Raw genomic sequence first — 19,996 nt, 5'->3', positions numbered from 1 at the left:
TGGAGGGGAAAAATGATGAGGAAGTTACTATTGGATCAGCCAAGAGACAGCTGTAACTTGGAGACAATGGAAAGGCTAGTGAAAAATGGAGTACAGGGAATAATCAGTAAGACTTTAAAGAACAACATATAAGAAGGATTCAAAGTTCAAAGTGGGACGATCATGGACAGACCTGAGTGTGGGGAACAGGAAGCATATGGCATCTTGCAGGCTATAGGCACCAAAAGATGGAACACAGGAGGACAGGGGTTTCGGAGAGTCACTTTAGTGTTGGGTAAACAACAGAGCAAGGCAAGTGTCCCGGATGCTTGGTTTCCCCACCCACCAGTGTCTGCTTACTCAAGTCCCTCCACCAAGCTAGTGAGAGTCCACATTTGAACATCACAGGCCTCCAGGTTACAACTTTCCCAGTAAGGATAATCCCAGGCAGAGGCAGCAAGTCACTGATGCCTATGATATGATAATGATGCATGTCACAGAAGAACAAAATACTGACAAGTGTGAATGTATATCATATTTCCTAGAATTGGTTTACTCTACCTGTGATCCATGTTCCAAAGGCAATTTCAGGAAAGAATTTCCACTGTAAAACCTTAAGGCTGACAGCATTCTAAGTATTTCAAACTAATTGATTCAACAAAGATCGACTACACGGTCAGTACCTATCTTAAAACTGTACAATTCATGTTACTGTAACAATATTAATTTCTGCAGAAGTTCTGTCCTCACCCTTTTTTCTTTCTACAGATCTTTGGCTTTTTCTCTTTTTCCTTGGGATCATAAAAAAGGAACAGATTTTCAACAGTCACACAGTGTTTCCTCCCAGAGCAGATGTGGTAGGAAGAACCGAGGCCAAGAGAATGACAGGGAGCTCAGATCACAATGAGAAATAAGACTAAGAAATGTGGTGAGGGGGATGAAGAGGTTTTTTTTTGCCATGTAAATTATGTATGTAAATATGTATATATGTAAATTATACTGATTAGTAATAACAACAAGATGAGTCAGTGTCTCTTGGTCCCAAGAGATGAAACAATTTCAGGGAGATGCACGTGTAATCCTCAAGAAAGCACAAACGGAACAAGAACTAACAACTGTTGTATAAAGATTTTCTGTTATATTTCATCTGGAGTTCTCGGGTGATCATAGGGAAAAGACCTTCCTGAAACCAAGCCTTTTCCACAAACCATGACCTTGGCTCCTGTGAAGCAGCAGCATCGGGAGGTACCCTGTGTTTCCTGTCCCAGGCTATGCTCCCGCTTGGTTTGTGGGTATGGCAGGAGTTGCCTGAGGCAGCTTCAAGGCTGCCCTGTCTGGCCATGGTGTGGCAGCACATCAGCAACTGCCAGGGTCTGGCCCCCAGCGCTGCAGATTCAGAGCAACTCCAGCCCCTCAGGGCGAACCCAGTACCTCAGAGAGGCTCGCAATCTAAACAAACTCACAGGCACTTGATAAATGCTGCTGCTCTTAATATTAGTAAATAAACATGCATACAAATACAAATACAGTAATTCATAATAAACTGTAATTGTCAAACGGACTAGACATCACACTAAAGATGTCTGGTCAGCACATTTGTTCAGAGCCGATACTGTTCATTTCCTAAGGCTGGGTCAGAAGAAAAACATTATTTTAGGATTAGGTCAAATCACTTTAAATTTGTGGGGCTGGGACAGGTAGCTATTTTATCTTACTCTGAACTATCATTATTTTCAAGGTTGAATGGAAAGCAAACAAGAAAAAACATTTGTATCACTCAGGGTTCTCTACAGGGACAGAACTAATGGATATATATAAAGGGGAGTTTATTAAGTATTAACTCACACGATCACAAGGTCCCATAATAGGCCATCTGCAGGCTGAGGAACAAGGAGAGCCAGTCCAGGTTCCAAAACTGAAGAACTTGGAGTCCGATATTCAAGGGCAGAAAGCATCCGGCACGGGAGAAAGATGTAGGCTGGGAGGCTAGGCCAGTCTCTCTCTTCACATTTTTCTGCCTGCTTATTCTAGCCGAGCTGGCAACTGTTTAGATTGTGCCCGTCTAGATTAAGGGTGGGTCTGCCTTTCCCAGTCCACTGACTCAAATGTTAATCTCCTTTGGCAACACCCTCACAGACATACCCAGGATCAATACTTTGTAACCTTCAACCCAATCAATCTGACAGTCACTAGTAACCATCACAGTCACTAGAAACCAACACAACACTGTTGGTTTTTAAATTGGACAGCATTTGAAAAATACAAGGATGGGGCTCCATCCCAGAAAATTAAGTAAGTGCCACTGGGCTGGGCCTGAGCCTGGTCCTCTGGGCTTTTCCAAAGCCCTCATGTGGGCAGAAGTGAGAATCACAGGTTTAGGGAACAATCCCAGTTGCTTGGGAATGTATCACACAGTCCACTCAGATCCTGGAGATTAAATTCACTAGAAGTGCAGCTAGAGCCCCGTGACACCCCCAAAGCCAGCACGAGTCCATGCTGGGTACAGCTCAAGGATGAAAATCAGACACAAACTTCCTCAGTCTCGCTCTCAGTTAAGAATGACGAAATGAGCCAGTTCTGGAAAATGAGACATTAGAGGAAAGTCTGGGGTGGCAGTGGAAGAGGGAAAGAGAATTCTACAATACTTTGCTGTTTTTCTTTTTTTTTTTTTTTTGAAAAGAGTCTCACTTTTGTCCAGGCTGGAGTGCAGTGGCATAATCTTGGCTCACTGCAACCTCCACCTCCTGGGTTCAAGTGATTCTGGTGTCTCAGCCTCCCAAGTAGCTGGGACTATAGGCAGGTGGCACCATGCCTGGCCAATTTTTGTATTTTTAGTAGAGTCAGGGCTTCACCATGTTGGCCAGACTGGTCTCAAACATCTGGCCTCAAGTGATCCACCTGCCTTGGCCTTCCAAAGTGCTGGGATTATAGGCGTGAGCCACTGTGCCTAGCCATAGAACATGTTGCTTCTTGATGAAAGGGTCAGCTGGGGCAGCCATCTCATAGCTGTTGGAAGTAAAAATAAAACATAGAAACAAATCTCCGAATTCAATGTTTTATTTGGGAAACAAGATTTGTAATTCAGGGCCTACATACATTCCTGGTGGTCTTCAGTATGTCCAAAGACCAAAGAGAAGGTTGGGAGTTTTATTAGTAAGAGAAATGTTACGTGTTGTTTTGAAAGAAAGTTCATTGGCACTTTTGTGGGCATGCTCTGATTGGTGAGTGACGACAGAGGGTAAAACCAGTCTTAGAGTCCCAGTAGGTGGTCCCAGCAGCTACTAGGTAAAACTGGTCTTGGTGTTACAGCAGGCAGTTTCAACAGCTAGGCTTACAGAACATGTAAATTTTGGAGCAGGTGCTATGTGCCCTGAGTGCTTTTTCCTCCTGGGCCCTTCACTCTGATTTAGTTGGGTAAGACAAGAATGATCAAATTTGTATAATCAACTTTCACACAGCCAAGAAAAGCTCAGTTTGAAGGAACAGAAAAAACAGAATTAGCTGGAACCCTTAAGAAGAGTTTTAAATTGCAGAATTAACCTTGAACAGTACTGACTCCCAAACAATGAGTACTTATAGTTTAGTCTACTGTTAGAGTTTCTGTAATTTATTCACTGAAACGTTCTACATAAGCCCAAAGCACCTTCTACAAATTTGTTTTCAAAATGTAGACAGGAAATTCTGGGTTCTTTTTACAGATCAAAGATGCCCTAAACTACATTACATATATTTAATTGTATTTCCAGAATTTATGAACACCCTTTATCTTGAATCCATTTCCTATGCAATATCTCTACTCATCTAGTTAGTTCCATTTAATTGCTTCCATGACCAGAGCCTCCCAGAGTCTCTATGTCTCCAATTTTGATCTCTTTAAATCCTCCACACCATAGCCAAGTACTCTGTAAACCACAAATTCCACCACAAAAAACTACTGTGATGGCTCACAATGCCTCTATTGGTGGCCTCAAACTCTTTATTGAAGAAAATGTCAGCCACCAAAGTGTTTCCCCTCAACCCCAATGAACCCCAGGATTCTTCTATTAGGGTAGAGGAAATAACTCTCATAAGCCTGTTACTGGGATTCAGTGATGAGAAGATGGAGCGCAATGCTTTATAAACTGTTAAGCTCTATAGGAAGGTGTGGTATTGTTATTTCCAAAATACTCAGTTAAATTACTGATTCTTTCAGAAAGAAAATAAAAGCCTGCCTGAACATCCAGATTAACATCGCTAAGCAACACCACACACTAAGAGAAGCAAAAGTAACTTCTGCTTAAAGATAAATGAAAACATTCTAAAGGAGAAAGCAGATGGACTGCAGTCACTCAACCCACAATGGACTTTGTGGGACTGAGAAGTAAACGCTGATATGTAAAGCTACAGAGATTTCTGGGTTAATTTGTTTCCACAGCTTATAAACTACCACAGAGGAGTAAGACTTACAAATGCGCTCTTTCTAACTGGAGGTGGGGCGGTGCTAGGTAGTATGTCAGAGTTTCAAAAATCACTGCTCTGGGCCTCAATCCCATTCCTGCAATTTACTCACTTTACAGCCTTAGTCAAAAGTTACTTCTCTGTAGCTTAGTTTGTTCTTTTTTTTTTTGAGGTAGAGTCTTGCTTTGTCGTCCAGGTTGGAGTGCAGTAGTGCGATCTCGGCTCACTGCAACTTCCATCTCCCAGGTTCAAGCGATTCTCTGGCCTCAGCCTCCCCAGTAGCTGGGGCTACTGGTGTGCCACCATGCCCAGCTAATTTTTGTATTTTCAGGAGAGATAAGGTTTCACCATGTTGGCTAGGTTGGTCTTGAATTCCCGACCTCAGGAGACCCACTCACCTCAACATCGCAAAGTGTTGGGATTACAGGCATGAGGCACTGTGCCCAGCCAGTTTTCTTATCTATAAAATGAAGCTTCCTTTTATCTCATAGGTTTGTCTTGAGAATTAAGTATTATAGCACTTTAAACAGTACCTGGCATCTGGAAAGCAGGTTATAAATGGTAGATATTATCAACAGCAAGATGATGAAACTGGAGTTGCAAAATTACTTAAAAACTCATCCTTTTTAGAAATAAAATTATATTTTTAATCATTCAAGTACAATCTACAGTTTAACATTATATACTTAAAGTCAGTTTCTGAATTCATTGAGCAGATACTTACTGTACCCCTACTATGTGCTAGGCACTGCTCCCGGCACAGGGGGAATCAGTGATGAACGAACAGAGAGAAGTCCTTGTCCTGTGGGGCTGACATTCTACCTCAGAGGTCTTGAGCTACAGTGGAAGCCGAAGAGGGGCTCAGAGGTGGAACGCTCTTGTTCTAGTCTGAAGTTAAAAACCAAACAACTTGCTGACTGAAGAGATATTAGGAATGGAATCAGGGATGACTTTTAAGACCGCAGGCTGACCAAATGGAAGGAAGTGTTTGCTATAAATGAACACAGGAAAACCTTGGGGAGAACAGTCTGGGGATGGTCAGGAGTTCAGTTTTGTGCCATGACAGGTCTGAGCTGTCCATCAGTGACACCAAATCAGCAGACAGAAATACAACTTGGAAGTTCAGGGGAGAGGCCCGGGCAAGAGATTTCAGCTGAGTGGCCATAAGATTTATCTAGGAGAGTATCTGGACTTCAAAGACTAATATCCTTTTAATATCCACAGCAGGAGTAGATAGTAATGTTGATGAACTATATTTCTATTTATACTTCTACTTTTCTAGCTCCTTTTTTTTGTATAAGAAATTCTGCCTTCATGAAAGGTCTATAGCTAATGAAAGTTGCTTTCATTTCAGAAGTTTTTCCTTCTAAAGCAGGCAATGTTTTATAGGATTACTGTTTTCATCAAGGCAGAAAAATAATCAAAATGTTTTGAGAATAGAAATGTACATTAAAGCACACTTAACCCGTTTATTCTTCAGCGAGCTTCCTTATGCTAGAGGTTAGAGTGGGGAGCAGCTGGGTCCCTTCCACCTGCCATCATGATCGGTCAGCCTCACAAAGGTTGTGTCTGCACTAACAACCACGGCGACTGGCAAAACAAGCCAGGATGCTGGAGGGCCCCAGTGAGGTTTCTTCTGATGCAGCACTAACAACACTGCTGTGACTACTAGTGCCTGCAATTCAACTCTGCTTCTTCCAGTATTTATTTATACACTGAATTGTTTATACTTCCCATGAAATAAAATATAAGAACAAAGTCAGTACAGACTTCAAAGCTTAAAGACTTAGAGAGGTAAGACTTAACATGTAATCAATACTATGGCTGAAAAGCAAACCCACAGATGTTAGATTTCCCAAAGAGGAAAACAGTATCTTGCTAAATGCCAAACTTAGGATTAAAACAAACAAAAACAAAAAATCCAGATAACTGAAACGTGTTTGTTTATTTACTACTTTTAAAGAAATGATTAAAGTCTAACATGGTTAACAGTTGTTACATTTAAAAATCCAATAATAAAATTATCTTATTTCTGTATAATGGGTATGAATTTATAGCTTGTAGAATCCAACTTACTGAGGAAGACAAAAATGAGAAGCCAAAAGAATGGCAGTGAGATACATCTATACCATTATTCATGGGCTACGACCTCAGTATCTGATCACAGTCTTATCTGACAGGTCTCATCACGTTATTTTGGGTGATTTCTTCATAACATTTCCTGAAATCTACATAGTCAACTTCCACAAATCTTTCTAAGTGGAAGGAATAACAAGAAAACTCAGGGCACCACACACGCAAAAATACTTGTAGGTTTAGTGATCAGATTCTAGTCAAAAGTTGTTGCTGGGTTTTATTGAAAAAAATATACAACATATTTTAAAAAGCATTCTTTTAAAATTTAACAATTGTAAGAATTCAGGTTTCAGACAAGTCAAGAATACCAGGAAAAAAAGGGAGTCTCAACTCTCATTTGCAAAGCACAACGTAGTTAAAAATATTTCGGACCACATTTTTAACTGAGGGCATAAAATAATAAATTATATCTTTCAACACAGACAAAATTTCAAAAATAAATTATAACTATGTGACTAAAACATAATATTAAAAGAAAAGAAAGCCTTTTTGTGAGCACCCAAATAATTCCTCCTCTGTACACAGGGGCAACAAAAGCATTTTTAGCTTTCAGGTTTCAACAAATCCTGTTGTAACAACAACTCCCTCCCTTCCCCGCCTCTCCTTTCTTAATTTTCCCACATCTCAAAAAATGAGATGGAGAACGTGGTATTTATCTTCTAGCACCATCAGCAGTTTTTACCTCTCAGATTTCTACATTGTCCTTTATTTGCTATTTTCAAGTTAACTTGTTGGAGCTTTATAAAAATACCCAGAATTTCTGAAATAAACCTCACATATATGGTTCTTCTTCACCATAACTAACTGAGGTTAATTTGAAGACAAGTGACTGAAGGAGTTAAGACAGTGAAAGCTACTGACAAAAGGTAGGGGAAATAAAATGTGTCTGTAATGTTTAGAGATCTAAGAACAGATCTTTTGATATTATTTAGTTTGAATTATAAGTTGTAAATCTGCTTTTAAATATTATTTTTGATATAAAAAATCTTGTCTGGAAAGCCAACTTTACATTTTAGTGAAATCTACAACAGACTTTCTGTTGGTGGAACAGTTCAGAAATTGAACGTGCTTAGGTTCTGTTCTGTGTGCACTGTGTTTTAAGACCATGAGAGAGCTTTTGCTGCAGACCAAGTTTTTTACATGTGACCCCTCTGCTTTTGCTTGCTTTCACAAGTATTTCTCTACTACCACCACAGCTGCTGAAACAGCATGCCTTTATTCTCTCTGAGATAGAAATTTTGAGAGAACAGGCCACAAACGGTATTATGCTTGTGGCTAGAGGGTAGCTGCAATACAGCTAAAATGCCAGTATATTTGTATGAGCAGAAGGCAACCTTCATATGGAGAACAAATTCTTTCTATAATTCTCTATGCAGAAAAAAAGTATTTGAATCCAATATTCAATAGTAAGCAAGCACTATACTAACTAAATGCAGTATCATATTGTTTACACTGATTTTGGCTGTCTGTAATTGATCACTGCCAGTACTTGTTAATTGTGATGAACAAACTGTCTTCATGTCTGAAATATACTGAAAGTTACAAAATGTATTGATTAATGGGAAGAAAAGGATTATAATTGGTAAGCTGAACACAGATTGATAACATACAAAGGTTATTCAGTCAAAGTAGAAAGAAAGAGAGGGAGAGAGAAAAGGTAAGCAAGCAGATGCTGTTAGAAAACGTTACAGGAACCCCACACTTGAAGAATCCCTAAGCTGAAAATGGTCCGGAGGCAGTAATTTAGCAAGCTGGCTGGAGTCTGAAATGCTAAAACCTAAACTTGAAAACAGCTATTATAAAACTGTAAACATGTGCTTGATTTTTTTCTAGAAACTTTAGCTTTTGTTCTGTTTTGGTCTAAGTCTGGAAAAACAGAAAAGAAACAAACTGTATGAGAGCAGGCAAATGCTAAGTACACTGATGTTTACAGATAAGTCAGACTCTCAAGGACTTAAAATCCTAGGGAAATCCTTTTCTAAAATGGTAAGAGTTACATTTTAAGATTATGAATAAAAACAGAACAGCACAATCCAGATAGCCTAGGATCTAATGTCTTAGAGAATCAATGTTTGTAGCTATGCAAAGTTTGTACTTTAAATATAGGCAATGGATGAGTAGTATTTCAAATATTGAACCAAAGCCAGGCATCAGTCCTTGCTAAGTCATCTGAAGCTGAGCCATTTGCCCTATTAACATCCTCTACAGTCCTTTTTTTCCCTGTTGGGGAGCGCAGTGGGTGAAGTAGGCAGTTAATGGTGCTTTTTGCCTCCAGATGTAGTGCTTTCCCTGGTTCCCATGGGAAACACTGGGAAATTCAGGGGAGAATTTCAGGAGTGTTGTGATAAAGAGGGAAAAGAGGAGGGATGATCCAGTGAGGTAGGAGGGGTGAAGAGAGATCTGGACACTGCAGGTTGGCTGCTGAAGACTGGCAGCCAGCTAGCATGGAGTGATTGCCTATTTGAACATCCTAATCGGAAAAAACGAGGATGCCTGAGATTGTCTGAGGTTTCTTTCAGCTCCAAGATTCTATGAAAATAAATCAGCCCAGAGAAGGAAGAGAAAAAAGGAAAAGATCTAATTTTAAACATCAATTGTCACAATACACAAGAAATAAAAATACTAATGATGATGTCAATTTTAAATTACAAAGGACTTTCTGTGGCTTAAATATTGTTCCAAGCCCTTAAAACATATTAACCTATTTAACTCTATGAAAGAAGTATTGGCAATCCTCCCCATTCTTCAGAAGAAGATACTGAGGCACAGAGAGGTATAAAGCTAACAACTAGCCCAAGTGTTTTTGACTGAAGAGCCTGTATCGCCTTTTGTGAAATACATATGAACCACAATAGAGCCACTTTAGCATATCATTCAAAATTAATTCAGAACAACAAAGAAAGTCAGTACTGCAGTGTCTCAGAAACCATTATAGTTTTCTCAAAGAAAGCAGTAAGCAGTGCCAGATGGGCTAGATGGGGGAACAGGAATAGAAAGATGGAATCAGAAGCCTTTTTGTTTCTTAAAACACAGCCAAGCCACAAAGTAGGTGCAGTCTTTTCCTTTCTCGTAAAAATAAAGAAAGAAAATAAAGCGTTAAATTATTTCTGGTATCTTTCACATACAACTAATGATGTGGTTATTGCCGGTATGTGTTTTTGATATCTGCCATTACTACTTCTGAATTGTTCAGAATAGCCGACTTCATTTGGGTAAGGAAATTATTCTGGTCCCAGCTAGAAAGGACCTCACATTCCCATATGAAAAAAAAAAAAAAAAAAAAACAGTGGCTGAGTACCAGGTACCAGAAGTAAAACAAGTACTAACCTCAGTCAGGATTTTGCAAGCAGGTATTAACTAGAACTTAGGGATAGGCACGCTAGTGACTTAGCTGTCTTTCCACTGCTTTTCTTCCCCTCAAATGGTTCACCCAGCCTACGTGCCCGGCACTGTGGGTGCGTCATAAAGACCTGTTTATAAAAGCCACTTCTTAAGTACTTCTTTTCTAAAACGTATTTGTAAACCATCTTTAAAAGGTGACCTTAATGTATTTTCTTCCTTTTTACCTACTATTTTCATTAAGAATAAAATCATTTAGAAACCTATAATGCTATTAAAATTCTTTATTGGACACTGTAGCTAGAATTTGAAATGTCTACATCTCCTAACAAGGTACATGTCCACTTTACAGACAGTCTCCGCGTCTGTTGAGTTTTAAAAAGAATTAAGTGGGCAACTGCTTTCTTTATGCCCTGTATCAACACCACCCATGCGCATCCCTTCAAGGCCTGGTGGGAGCTTTTCTCCTCCCAGACTACAGCATGCTCAGCTGCTTAGGGGCTGGAGAAGGGGGAGTACTCAGATGTGTTCCTGGCTCCTACTCTAAAGCGAAGCCTTTTGTTTACTCACACTTTCTTTCCTTAGTCCTGATTTTGTCCTCTTTCCCTAGGGTTTGTTATTTGGTTCTCTACTGCACAGAATAGATAGAGTTCTGACACCCATCATAGTTAAGCATCAGGATTTTCTAAGAGGACAGAGTTAACAGTAACATCATGGCCTCGGCAGGACTCCAGCTCCTTGCTTTCATCCTGGCCTTATCCGGGGTCTCTGGAGTGCTCACCGCCACTCTGCTGCCCAACTGGAAGGTGAATGTGGATGTGGGCTCCAACATCGTAACAGCCATTGTGCAGCTGCATGGGCTCTGGATGGACTGTACGTGGTACAGCACCGGGATGTTCAGCTGTGCCCTGAAACACTCCATTCTGTCCCTCCCCATCCACGTGCAGGCTGCAAGAGCCACCATGGTCCTGGCATGTGTTCTGTCTGCTTTGGGGATCTGCACTTCCACAGTAGGAATGAAATGTACTCGCTTAGGAGGGGACAGAGAGACCAAGAGCCATGCTTCCTTTGCTGGAGGAGTCTGTTTCATGTTTGCAGGAATCTCCAGTTTAATCCCGACAGTGTGGTACACAAAGGAGATCATAGCAAACTTTCTGGATCTGACAGTTCCAGAAAGCAACAAACACGAACCTGGAGGAGCTATCTATATCGGATTCATTTCAGCAATGCTGTTGTTTATCTCTGGCATGATTTTTTGCACCTCCTGTATAAAAAGGAATCCAGAAGCTTGGCTCAACCCACCCACGCAGCAGCCTATCTCTACCACACAGCCGGAGAACAATTCCACACGCAACCTGAGGGATTATGTGTAAATATCTGCGTAATACATAATGGAACTTTTTGTGCCAAATGGGACTTTCAGATTTAAAAAAATCAGAATCATGCTTAACTTTCCCTACAAAGAAAGTAGAATGTAAAATACTTTAACAACTACAAGGTAGTTTAAAATGCCAATAAAACGATCATATACAATTATATCTGTCTGAAGAGTTCTTTATTTTTTCCATTATTGTTTCCAAGTTTTATTTAAGGATTTATAATTGAAAGAGGTTCTGATTACATTCAGAAGGCAATTAATTGACAGCTTTTTTCTTTCTAAAGATAATTTGCTGACACAGCATTTGAACTGGATTTTAGAAAAGAGCTGAACTGCCAAGTATTAAAAGTACCTTGCCCTGATGTTAACCAAGAATATTATCCACTTTGCTACCTGGTTGGCAACAACAGAGCAACCTGCTTCTGTTTTAAAGCTACAGTGTGTGAAAGTACATTAGGAATACAAGAGCTGGCTACTCCATTCAGATGCTGCCAAAACCATCCATCCCAAGTCCCTACCTCCTGTGACTAGCCCGTTTCTTCTTCATTTTAGAAAACCAGCTACATATATTTGTAACAGCTGACAATATTATAGCGAACTAAGATTAGGCAGAACTGAATAAAAGAAATTGGTAAATGATACCACAGTAAAGCAAAGCCAAAACCAAACTAAAATATCTAGGGCTCTTAAAGCATTAAGTGCAAGCTAAGTGATAACAACAAAAGTATGTTTTAAAATGTTTCAGAACTCCCCTCTGCTTCTAGCAAGAGGATTCTCCACAAATTAAGTTCATTTATCCTGTAACAGTCTGGATTTACTACCATCCCACTCCCTCTCTCATTTATTAGTATTTGGATGATGAAAGTTATCTTTAAGTTGTCACTTTTTCTCTCAAATTTCATTCATGTTAATAAAAACATTGTTATTTTCTTATAAATGAGCTGTTTCAATTAATGAACGTCAAAATATATTTTAAAGAAGAATGCTTTTAAAATGTAAATTATGATACGTGATTCAAATATTTTAGCAAGAAAGTAAAACTTGGATTTTCTATAGGTGCAAAGGAAATACTGCACACTATTCTTTCTAACTATTTGTTAATTGAAGCTTAGTCACTGTCAATGATTCAATGGTAAGGGGGAAGAAAGACTATTTCTTTGTACATTAATAATTCAGGAAGTTGGAAGAATATCTTTTATGTAAGTAAATAACTTTCATTTTTGCATATAAACTAACATATTTTATACATATTTTACTGGGTAGACATCATTCTCTTCTGAAACAATGTCATTAGCTATAATGGAATAGCTAAAACGAAAAGGTATTATCACACATGGGAATTAGGAAGGGAATCATTTTGCAGAAGTTTAAATGATTGTTTATGTATTCTTTCTGAGTGGTCAAAATGTTACTTTATACACAAGTATCATATTAAAAAGAATTCTGACACAAAGAATGCTTTCATGAAATTAATGTGACAGAACTGCTTTGACCCCATTAACGTTCTCTCACTTTGCTTAATGTGGCTGGGTTTATGCAGTCTACGTAGCCTATTGTCCTACAGTAAAGGTTCTCTTCATATCTGCTATATCATTCTATATATACTTCAAAAAATATTTTAATTTAGCTCTGGAATATTTCCTTCCTAAGTAGAAACAGGAATGTTTCAAACTCTCAAAAAACCAGTGATTTTATAAGAAATAATGGCCCATTGTACTATTTGGAAGTGGCAATCATGCAATGAATGATGTGGAGTCTCTCTATTCCTACAGGAATTCCTACCCCGCTGCATTCACCCCTCCACCTGCACTCTTCGCAGCCTCACTGTCTTGATACCAAAGCTCCTGCTCATCCTTCAAGATTCATACGGGACCTCTCTTTTAGACTCAATCCTGACAGCCAAGAAGTTCCAGCCTGCATCTGTGCTCTCAGAAAATGCTCCATTTAACAAACTATGAATTTAATAAATGCTCTCATTTAATCCTCACAACTCACAAGCAAACCAAGACTTCAGTTAAGTAATGAGTACTGTATAAAAACGCTCTACTTATGAAATTATGAGTTTGCATAATCGCATCTCCAACTAGACTAGGAGGTGAGGTGTCCTTTTTACCTCTCATTCTCAGTGACATGTCATGGCAAGTGCTTCCTAACACATGCCAGTCCTGGTCTAAATCTTTTGCATACTGGTTTAAACCTAACAATTCTACCAGATAGGCACTATTCTCAGGATCTTACAGGACACTGAGGAGACAGAGGTGAAGTGAGTTCCCTAACTTGCCCAAGGTCACACAGCTAGTATGTGGGGAGATGGATCCAACCTGAGGGAACCAGGTTCTGGAGTCAAACCACCTGGGTGCAAGTCCTGGTGTGGGTACATGGTTACATATTACACATTACTTAACTAAGGTCTTGGTTTGCTCATGTGAAAATGAGGAAAGAATGGCATCTATCCATAGAGTTCTTGTGAGGATTAAACGAGATGACACACAGAAGGCAGTTGGTGCACAGAAAGCATGACTAATGCTACCCAATGGTTCTTAGTCTAATCCAGTGCCTTTCCATGGGGTAAGTTTAGCCTGTAGGGGACATTTGGCAATGCCGGGACACATTTTTGGTTGTCTCAATGGAGGCAGTGCTACTAGAATCTACTAGGAAGAGGCCAGGGATGCTGTTAAGTATCTTACAAAGCAACAAAGATACTTTGACTCTGGCAACAAAGAATTAACTGGCCCCAGGCCAGGCGCGGTGGCTCATGCCTGTAATCCCAGCACTTTGGGAGGCTGAGGCGGGGGATCACGAGGTCAAGAGATTGAAACCATCCTGGCCAACATGGTGAAACCCCGTCTCTACTAAAAAATACAAAAATTAGCTGGCCGTGGTGGCCCGCACCTGTAGTCTCGGCTACTTGGGAGGCTGAGGCAGGAGAATTGCTTGCACCCAGAGGTGGAGATTGCAGTGAGCCGAGATTGCACCACTGCACTCCAGCCTGCTGCCTGTTGACAGAGCAAGACTCTGTCTCAAAAAAAAAAAAAAAAAAAAAAAAAGAATTAACTGGCCCCAAATGTCGACAGTTCTGAGTCCGAGAAACCTTAGTCTAATTTATTGAATATACTTACTAATTTTTCTTTCATAAAAAGTCATTAAACAAAACCCAAAAGACCAAAAATATTATACTTAATTTTATTTAACCTATGGAGCACATGTATATCTATATCTATATATTAGACTGAAGAATGCATCTGGTAATTCTGACAAAAATGATAGACTGAAATTAAGTCAGAAGAATTGGGTATAAAATTGGGATGGGTTTGGGAGAAATGTAGGTAATGTCAGAAGCTGGTTAACTACTAACTAGTTGTGAGGGTCAGCAGGTATAAAGGTCTGAGGAGGTGTAAAGGTCTGTGATACTGAAGATGACCTCCAAGGTTTAGGCTTGGATGACCTGGGCGGATGATGTCATTAGTCAGCACAGTGAATATGAGGTAGGGGAGAGCAGGCCTACAGTAGTTAGACAGAAGTTCAATTTTTTACCTGGACAATGTGTTCTCACATCTTTCATCACTATATGGTCAGCTATATGACCTTAGCAAATACTAACTTAATTGGCTTTTGAGGATTTGTAGCCAAGCCTATAATTCTGCAGAACACTGTCACATTATTAACATCATCTCCAGTAACTTCTGTATTAATTTCATTGCACTTTATACATACACAGAAGTATCATCTGGAAAAATGCAATTTTGTTTTTTCCTTCCTTGGATTTAGAATACTTACTGTTTATTTTATTCTTGAGCAGTTTACAAAACCATACCTAGTACCGAGTTAAAATTGTAATAGTAAATACTCTTATTTCTATTCAACACTTATTTTACCTAATTTTTAAGGAGGATGACTCTGGTACTGCTCTAATTATAAAACTGGTTTTTGGTTTATATTTATTTTTATTTTGGACTCAAGGGCTTTAAAAAGAATTTGAGGCAACTTACAATAAAATTGTAGGTATAATAAGTAAAAAAAACAACTGATAAAGATGAAAGACTAAAGTTATAAAGAAAAAGAAGACAGAAAAAATGCTATTAAATCATCCTGGTTGAAGCCTGCTAAAGCAATTAAACATGAAACTGAGTTTAGAACTTCCAAGCAACCGAGGCAGAGAGGTGGCCATGTAAGCAATCTCACAGCTTTGTCTACTGGTAAGAAGCTAGAGAGGATGCTGCTAGGGTCTTGCTCAGGCTCCGTCCACTGGGCCAGCGCAGCCATCCCCCAGCTGCTGGCACTGATGGGGGCTAATGGCTCCCAGAGATGCAGCTGCCTCTACTGGGAAGTGACCGCCCCACTGCTCTCAGCAAAGACTGACTGGCAGAGGTTCCAATAAGCCAGTCCCTTGCATCAAGGGAACACAGTTGCTGTGGGCAATTTGCGCTACACAGCTCCTTCTCCCGCTGTGGCTCCAGGCTGAAGCTGGTTTCTAGGAGGAACAATATTCTTGCTTTGCTCTTCCCCTGACCTTTCCTTGCTGCCTTCATGTCCCTTCTCCTGAGGGGCCTTCTTAATACACAGTCTTTACGAAATCTCATCTCAAATCTCTGCTTCTAGGAAGAAAATATAGACCAAACACAGAAGAGCCTTAATAAAGCAGGAAATTACTAGTCTTCTGACCTTATGTCAAAATGATTCTCGAATACAAGGTAAATATACAACAGAAATAACATCCTCAGTAACAGATTTCAAAAAACACAAAGGCATAAAAAACTGTTGTTTCTTCTGTGGACCCATCCACCCACCAAACTCAAGACTATCTCCCACAGAGGTCAAGACCTCAATAGTTGTGAACAAGTGGGACTGGAAGCCTCTAAAATGCTCTTCAAAGGTCAAGAGTGGATGCCTCAAGCTCCAATCTTTTCTTTAAATGTCATGGATATTCATTAACTCCTCTACAATTTTAGACACTATTTATCCTTTAAATTTGTACCATGTTTGAGGGTAGCTTGTTCTATATACCATACCTCCAAACAGGCAAAATTAAATATAAATTCTATGTATAGTTTAACAATTATAATCCTGACTATAATATCATACAACTTAATCCACAAATATTTGTTCATATCATAACAACTACTTTGGCAGCATTCATGTGTGACACACTCATTTTAGGTGCTCTGCATTGGTTATTTCTATTCCTCACAAACGTCCTTCAAGGGTGGTATTATCGGCCAAATCTGGATATATTAAACCCAGCCTATTTACCTGACCAACTTCTCAAAACTAGCAGTGCTGGAATTTCGGTAAGTCTAGCTTACTTCAAAGTCTACTGCCTCTATCAGTGTTAATAAATAAAAAACCTGTTACAACTCTCATAATACAACTAAATCAATTTCTACTAGGTCAGAGTATAGAATAGGGTTGAGAACTAAAAAGCCCATCCATTCCTTAGGAACTGTGTTAGATTATGAGGCCTATCACCACAATTCATTTAAAAAAAAAAAATGAAATAATTTTGAAGGGCTAGCTCAGTATTTCTCAAACCTGAGAAATGTGGAGACTAGCTGAAAAAAAACTTAAGCGTGGAACCCCAGAAATATGTGGATTCTCAGGGATCTACAGGAGCTCATAGAGAAGCTAGCTTGAGAAACTTAAGAAACAGGTTGTATTCTGTCATGAAAACAATTTTAGTTGTGACTTTGCATTGCAAAAGACACTCTGTCTTGTAAAATAATTTCATTAACAGTAAAATAAAACACAAAATTAAAAACATTCTAACTGAAAAGCTACATACTACAGACTCTGGTAGTTTAAGAGACCCTAAAGTAGACCAATTAATTAGCTATTTTTTTTAGAACCTAACAGGTTGTCCGTTTTGTAGACAAAGTGTTTTGGGTTCAAATTTTGGGGACTGCAATAGACAGCTTAATAAGAGTGAAGTTCAGCAGTCATTCAGTCCAACCAGTCAGAACAGGATGGTGATAGTTCAATGGTAGGGTAAGTTCTGCCATTAGTCAGAACAGGATGGTAACAGTTCAATGGTAGGGTAAATTCTGCCATTAGTCAGAACAGGATGGTAACAGTTCAATGGTAGGGTAAATTCTGCCATTAAAGCTTAATTGAGTCAGTTAATTGAAAGATTAAGAAACAGAAGGGATAGCAGATTCTCACAGAAAAAAACCCGGAAAGTGGTTGTAAGTAAACCCCTCAATGTACCGCAAAGGGAATTCTCTATAGCTGATTCCTGGAATTTTGATTGAGAATAAGTAACAAATGTTAGTAAATTTCTCCCTCTCTCATCCACCCAGGAATCTGCCCAACCTCTATTTTTAGTACTTATCTTACTTGTGTTGCAATTATGTATGTCTAAGACTTTCTCTTCTTGCATGCAGTTTTAGTTAGAGAACTAGTTCTGACTTAAAATTTTATTATCTCTGTAAAAACTCTCCCCTTTTTAATTTGAGAAAATAAATTTTTAAAAAATTTGCTCAATGTAACTATCAGTAAAATATTTTCTGACTTTCCTCAGAATATTCCTGCTTTGGCCTAATATGGTTAAACTACTTCAGAGCAGCAGATAATTCTTTCAGAATTAAAATATATCCTGTAATCCCAGCACTTTGGGAGGCCGAAGCGGGTGGATCACCTGAGCCATGAGTTCAAGACCAGCCTGGCCAATATGGCAAAACCCTGTCTCTATTAAAAACTACAAAAATTAGCCAGGCATGGTGGTATCTACCTGTAAGTCCTTGACAAGCGCTTTTCTGGATTACAAATAAAGCCCATGTATGTAATAGTTATAATAAAAATGTGAGGTAAATTGCTATGAAAATGCTTAATTTGCCAAAACATAAACATCCCTCAATAAAAAAAGAATCAAAGACACAGCTAGCTTTTTTCCAAATAATAAATATTTTCTTGCGGCCTTAATCCCAGAGAAGTAAATTTTAATAAACTACCTATGTACCTTACCCCTAAATCAAAGATAAAGTGGATAATAACTTCTAAGCACCATCAAATAATCTCATCTAGGTAACTAAAACAGAGTTAGAAAGCCTCCACTAAAAACATTCTAATATCTATCCTAAGAACCCATTGGTAAAATTTAAATAGCCTGGAGATTTCGGATAATAGTAATAACCATAACTATAGAAGTTTATGAGTAAAGATATTGGTTTTTGATATAATGAGTCTTACAGACTCTCTGGGACACATTTCAAACAGTGTCTGGAGGGAAATTTATAGCACTAAATGCCCACAGAGAAACGAGGAAAGATCTAAAATCGACACCCTAATGTCACAATTAAAAGAACTAGAGGAGCAAGATCAAACAAATTCAAAAGTTACCTGAAGACAAGAAATAACTAAGATCAGAGCAGAAATGAAAAAGATAGACACATAAAAAACCCTTCAAAAAAAAAATTAATGAATCCAGGAGCTGGTTTTCTGAAAAGATCAACAAAATAGACCACTAATACAGAAGAAAAGAGAGAAAAGTCAAATAGATGCAATAAAAAATGATAAAGGGGATATCACCACCAATCCCACAGAAATACAAACTACCATCAGAAAATATGACAAATACCTCTATGCAAAGAAACCAGTAAATCTAGAAGAAATGGACAAATCTCTGGACACTTACACCCTCCCAAGACTAAATCAGGAAGAAGTTGAATCCCTGAATAGACCAATAACAAAATCTGATATTGAGGCAGCAATTAATAGCCTACCAACCAAAAAAAGTCCAGGACCAGACAGGTTCACAGCCAAATTCTACAGACGGTACAAAGAGGAGCTGGTACCACTCCTTCTGAAACTATTCCAAACAACACAAAAAGAGGGAACCCTCTCTAACTCATTTTATGAGACCAACATCATCCTGATACCAAAACCTGGAAGAGATACAACTGAAAAAGAAAATTTCAGGCCAATATCCATGATGAACATTGATACGAAAATACTCCATAAAATACTGGCAAACCAAATCCAACAGCACGTCAAAAAGCTTACTCATCACAATCAAGTTGGCTTCATCCTGGGGATGCAACGCTGGTTCAACATACGCAAATCAATAAACATAATCCATCACATAAACAGAACCAAAGACAAAACCACATGATTACCTCAACAGACGCAGAGAAGGCCTTCGACAAAATTCAACAGCCCTTTATGCTAACTGTCAACGAACTAGGTATCGTTGGAACACATCTCAAAATAATGCGAGCTATTTATGACAAACCCACAGCAATTATCATACTGAATGGGCAAAATCTGGAAGCATTCCCTTTGAAAACTGGAACAAGACAAGCATGCCCTGTCTTACCACTCCTATTCAACATAGTATTGGACATTCTGGCCAGGGCAATCAGGCAAGTGAAAGAAGTAAAGGGTATTCAGTCAGAAAAAGAGGAAGTCAAATTGTCTTTATTTGCAGACAACACGACTATATATTTAGAAAACCCCATGGTCTCAGCCCCAAATCTTCTGAAGCTGATAAGCAAATTCAGCAAAGTCTCAGGATACAAAATCAATGTGCGAAAATCACAAGCGTTCCTATACGCCAGTAATAGAGAGTCAAATCATGAGTGAACTGTCATTCACAATTGCTACAAAGAGAATAAAATACTGAAGACTATAACTAACAAGGGATGTGAAGGACCTCTTCAAGTAGAACTACAAACCACTGATCAAAGAAATAAGTGAGGACACAAACAGATGGAAAAACAGTCCATGCTGATGGTT

At 38.9% G+C, this 19,996-nt stretch overlaps 2 protein-coding genes across 2 annotated transcripts in view; one reads left to right on the top strand and one right to left on the bottom strand.

Moving 5' to 3' along the window:
• TFB1M (transcription factor B1, mitochondrial) overlaps positions 1-19,996 on the bottom strand; it is a 57,849-nt gene that overhangs the window by 6,043 nt on the left and 31,810 nt on the right. The window lies entirely within an intron of this gene.
• On the top strand, positions 4,694-14,101 carry CLDN20 (claudin 20). Its single transcript, XM_017538818.2, has one exon. It carries the CDS (start codon positions 10,605-10,607, stop codon positions 11,262-11,264), a length of 660 nt encoding a protein of 219 aa, XP_017394307.1. The 5' UTR covers positions 4,694-10,604; the 3' UTR covers positions 11,265-14,101.

The sequence above is a fragment of the Cebus imitator genome, unplaced genomic scaffold (genome assembly GCF_001604975.1).
Source record: "Cebus imitator isolate Cc_AM_T3 unplaced genomic scaffold, Cebus_imitator-1.0 Scaffold6, whole genome shotgun sequence".
NCBI classification, from domain to species: domain Eukaryota; kingdom Metazoa; phylum Chordata; class Mammalia; order Primates; family Cebidae; genus Cebus; species Cebus imitator.
This window is presented reverse-complemented; position numbering and strand designations above follow the sequence as displayed.

What these genes read in the sequence shown, in the direction of transcription:
- CLDN20 (XM_017538818.2), top strand. Translation starts at nt 10,605, where the DNA reads ATGGCCTCGGCAGGACTCCAGCTCCTTGCTTTCATCCTGGCCTTATCC.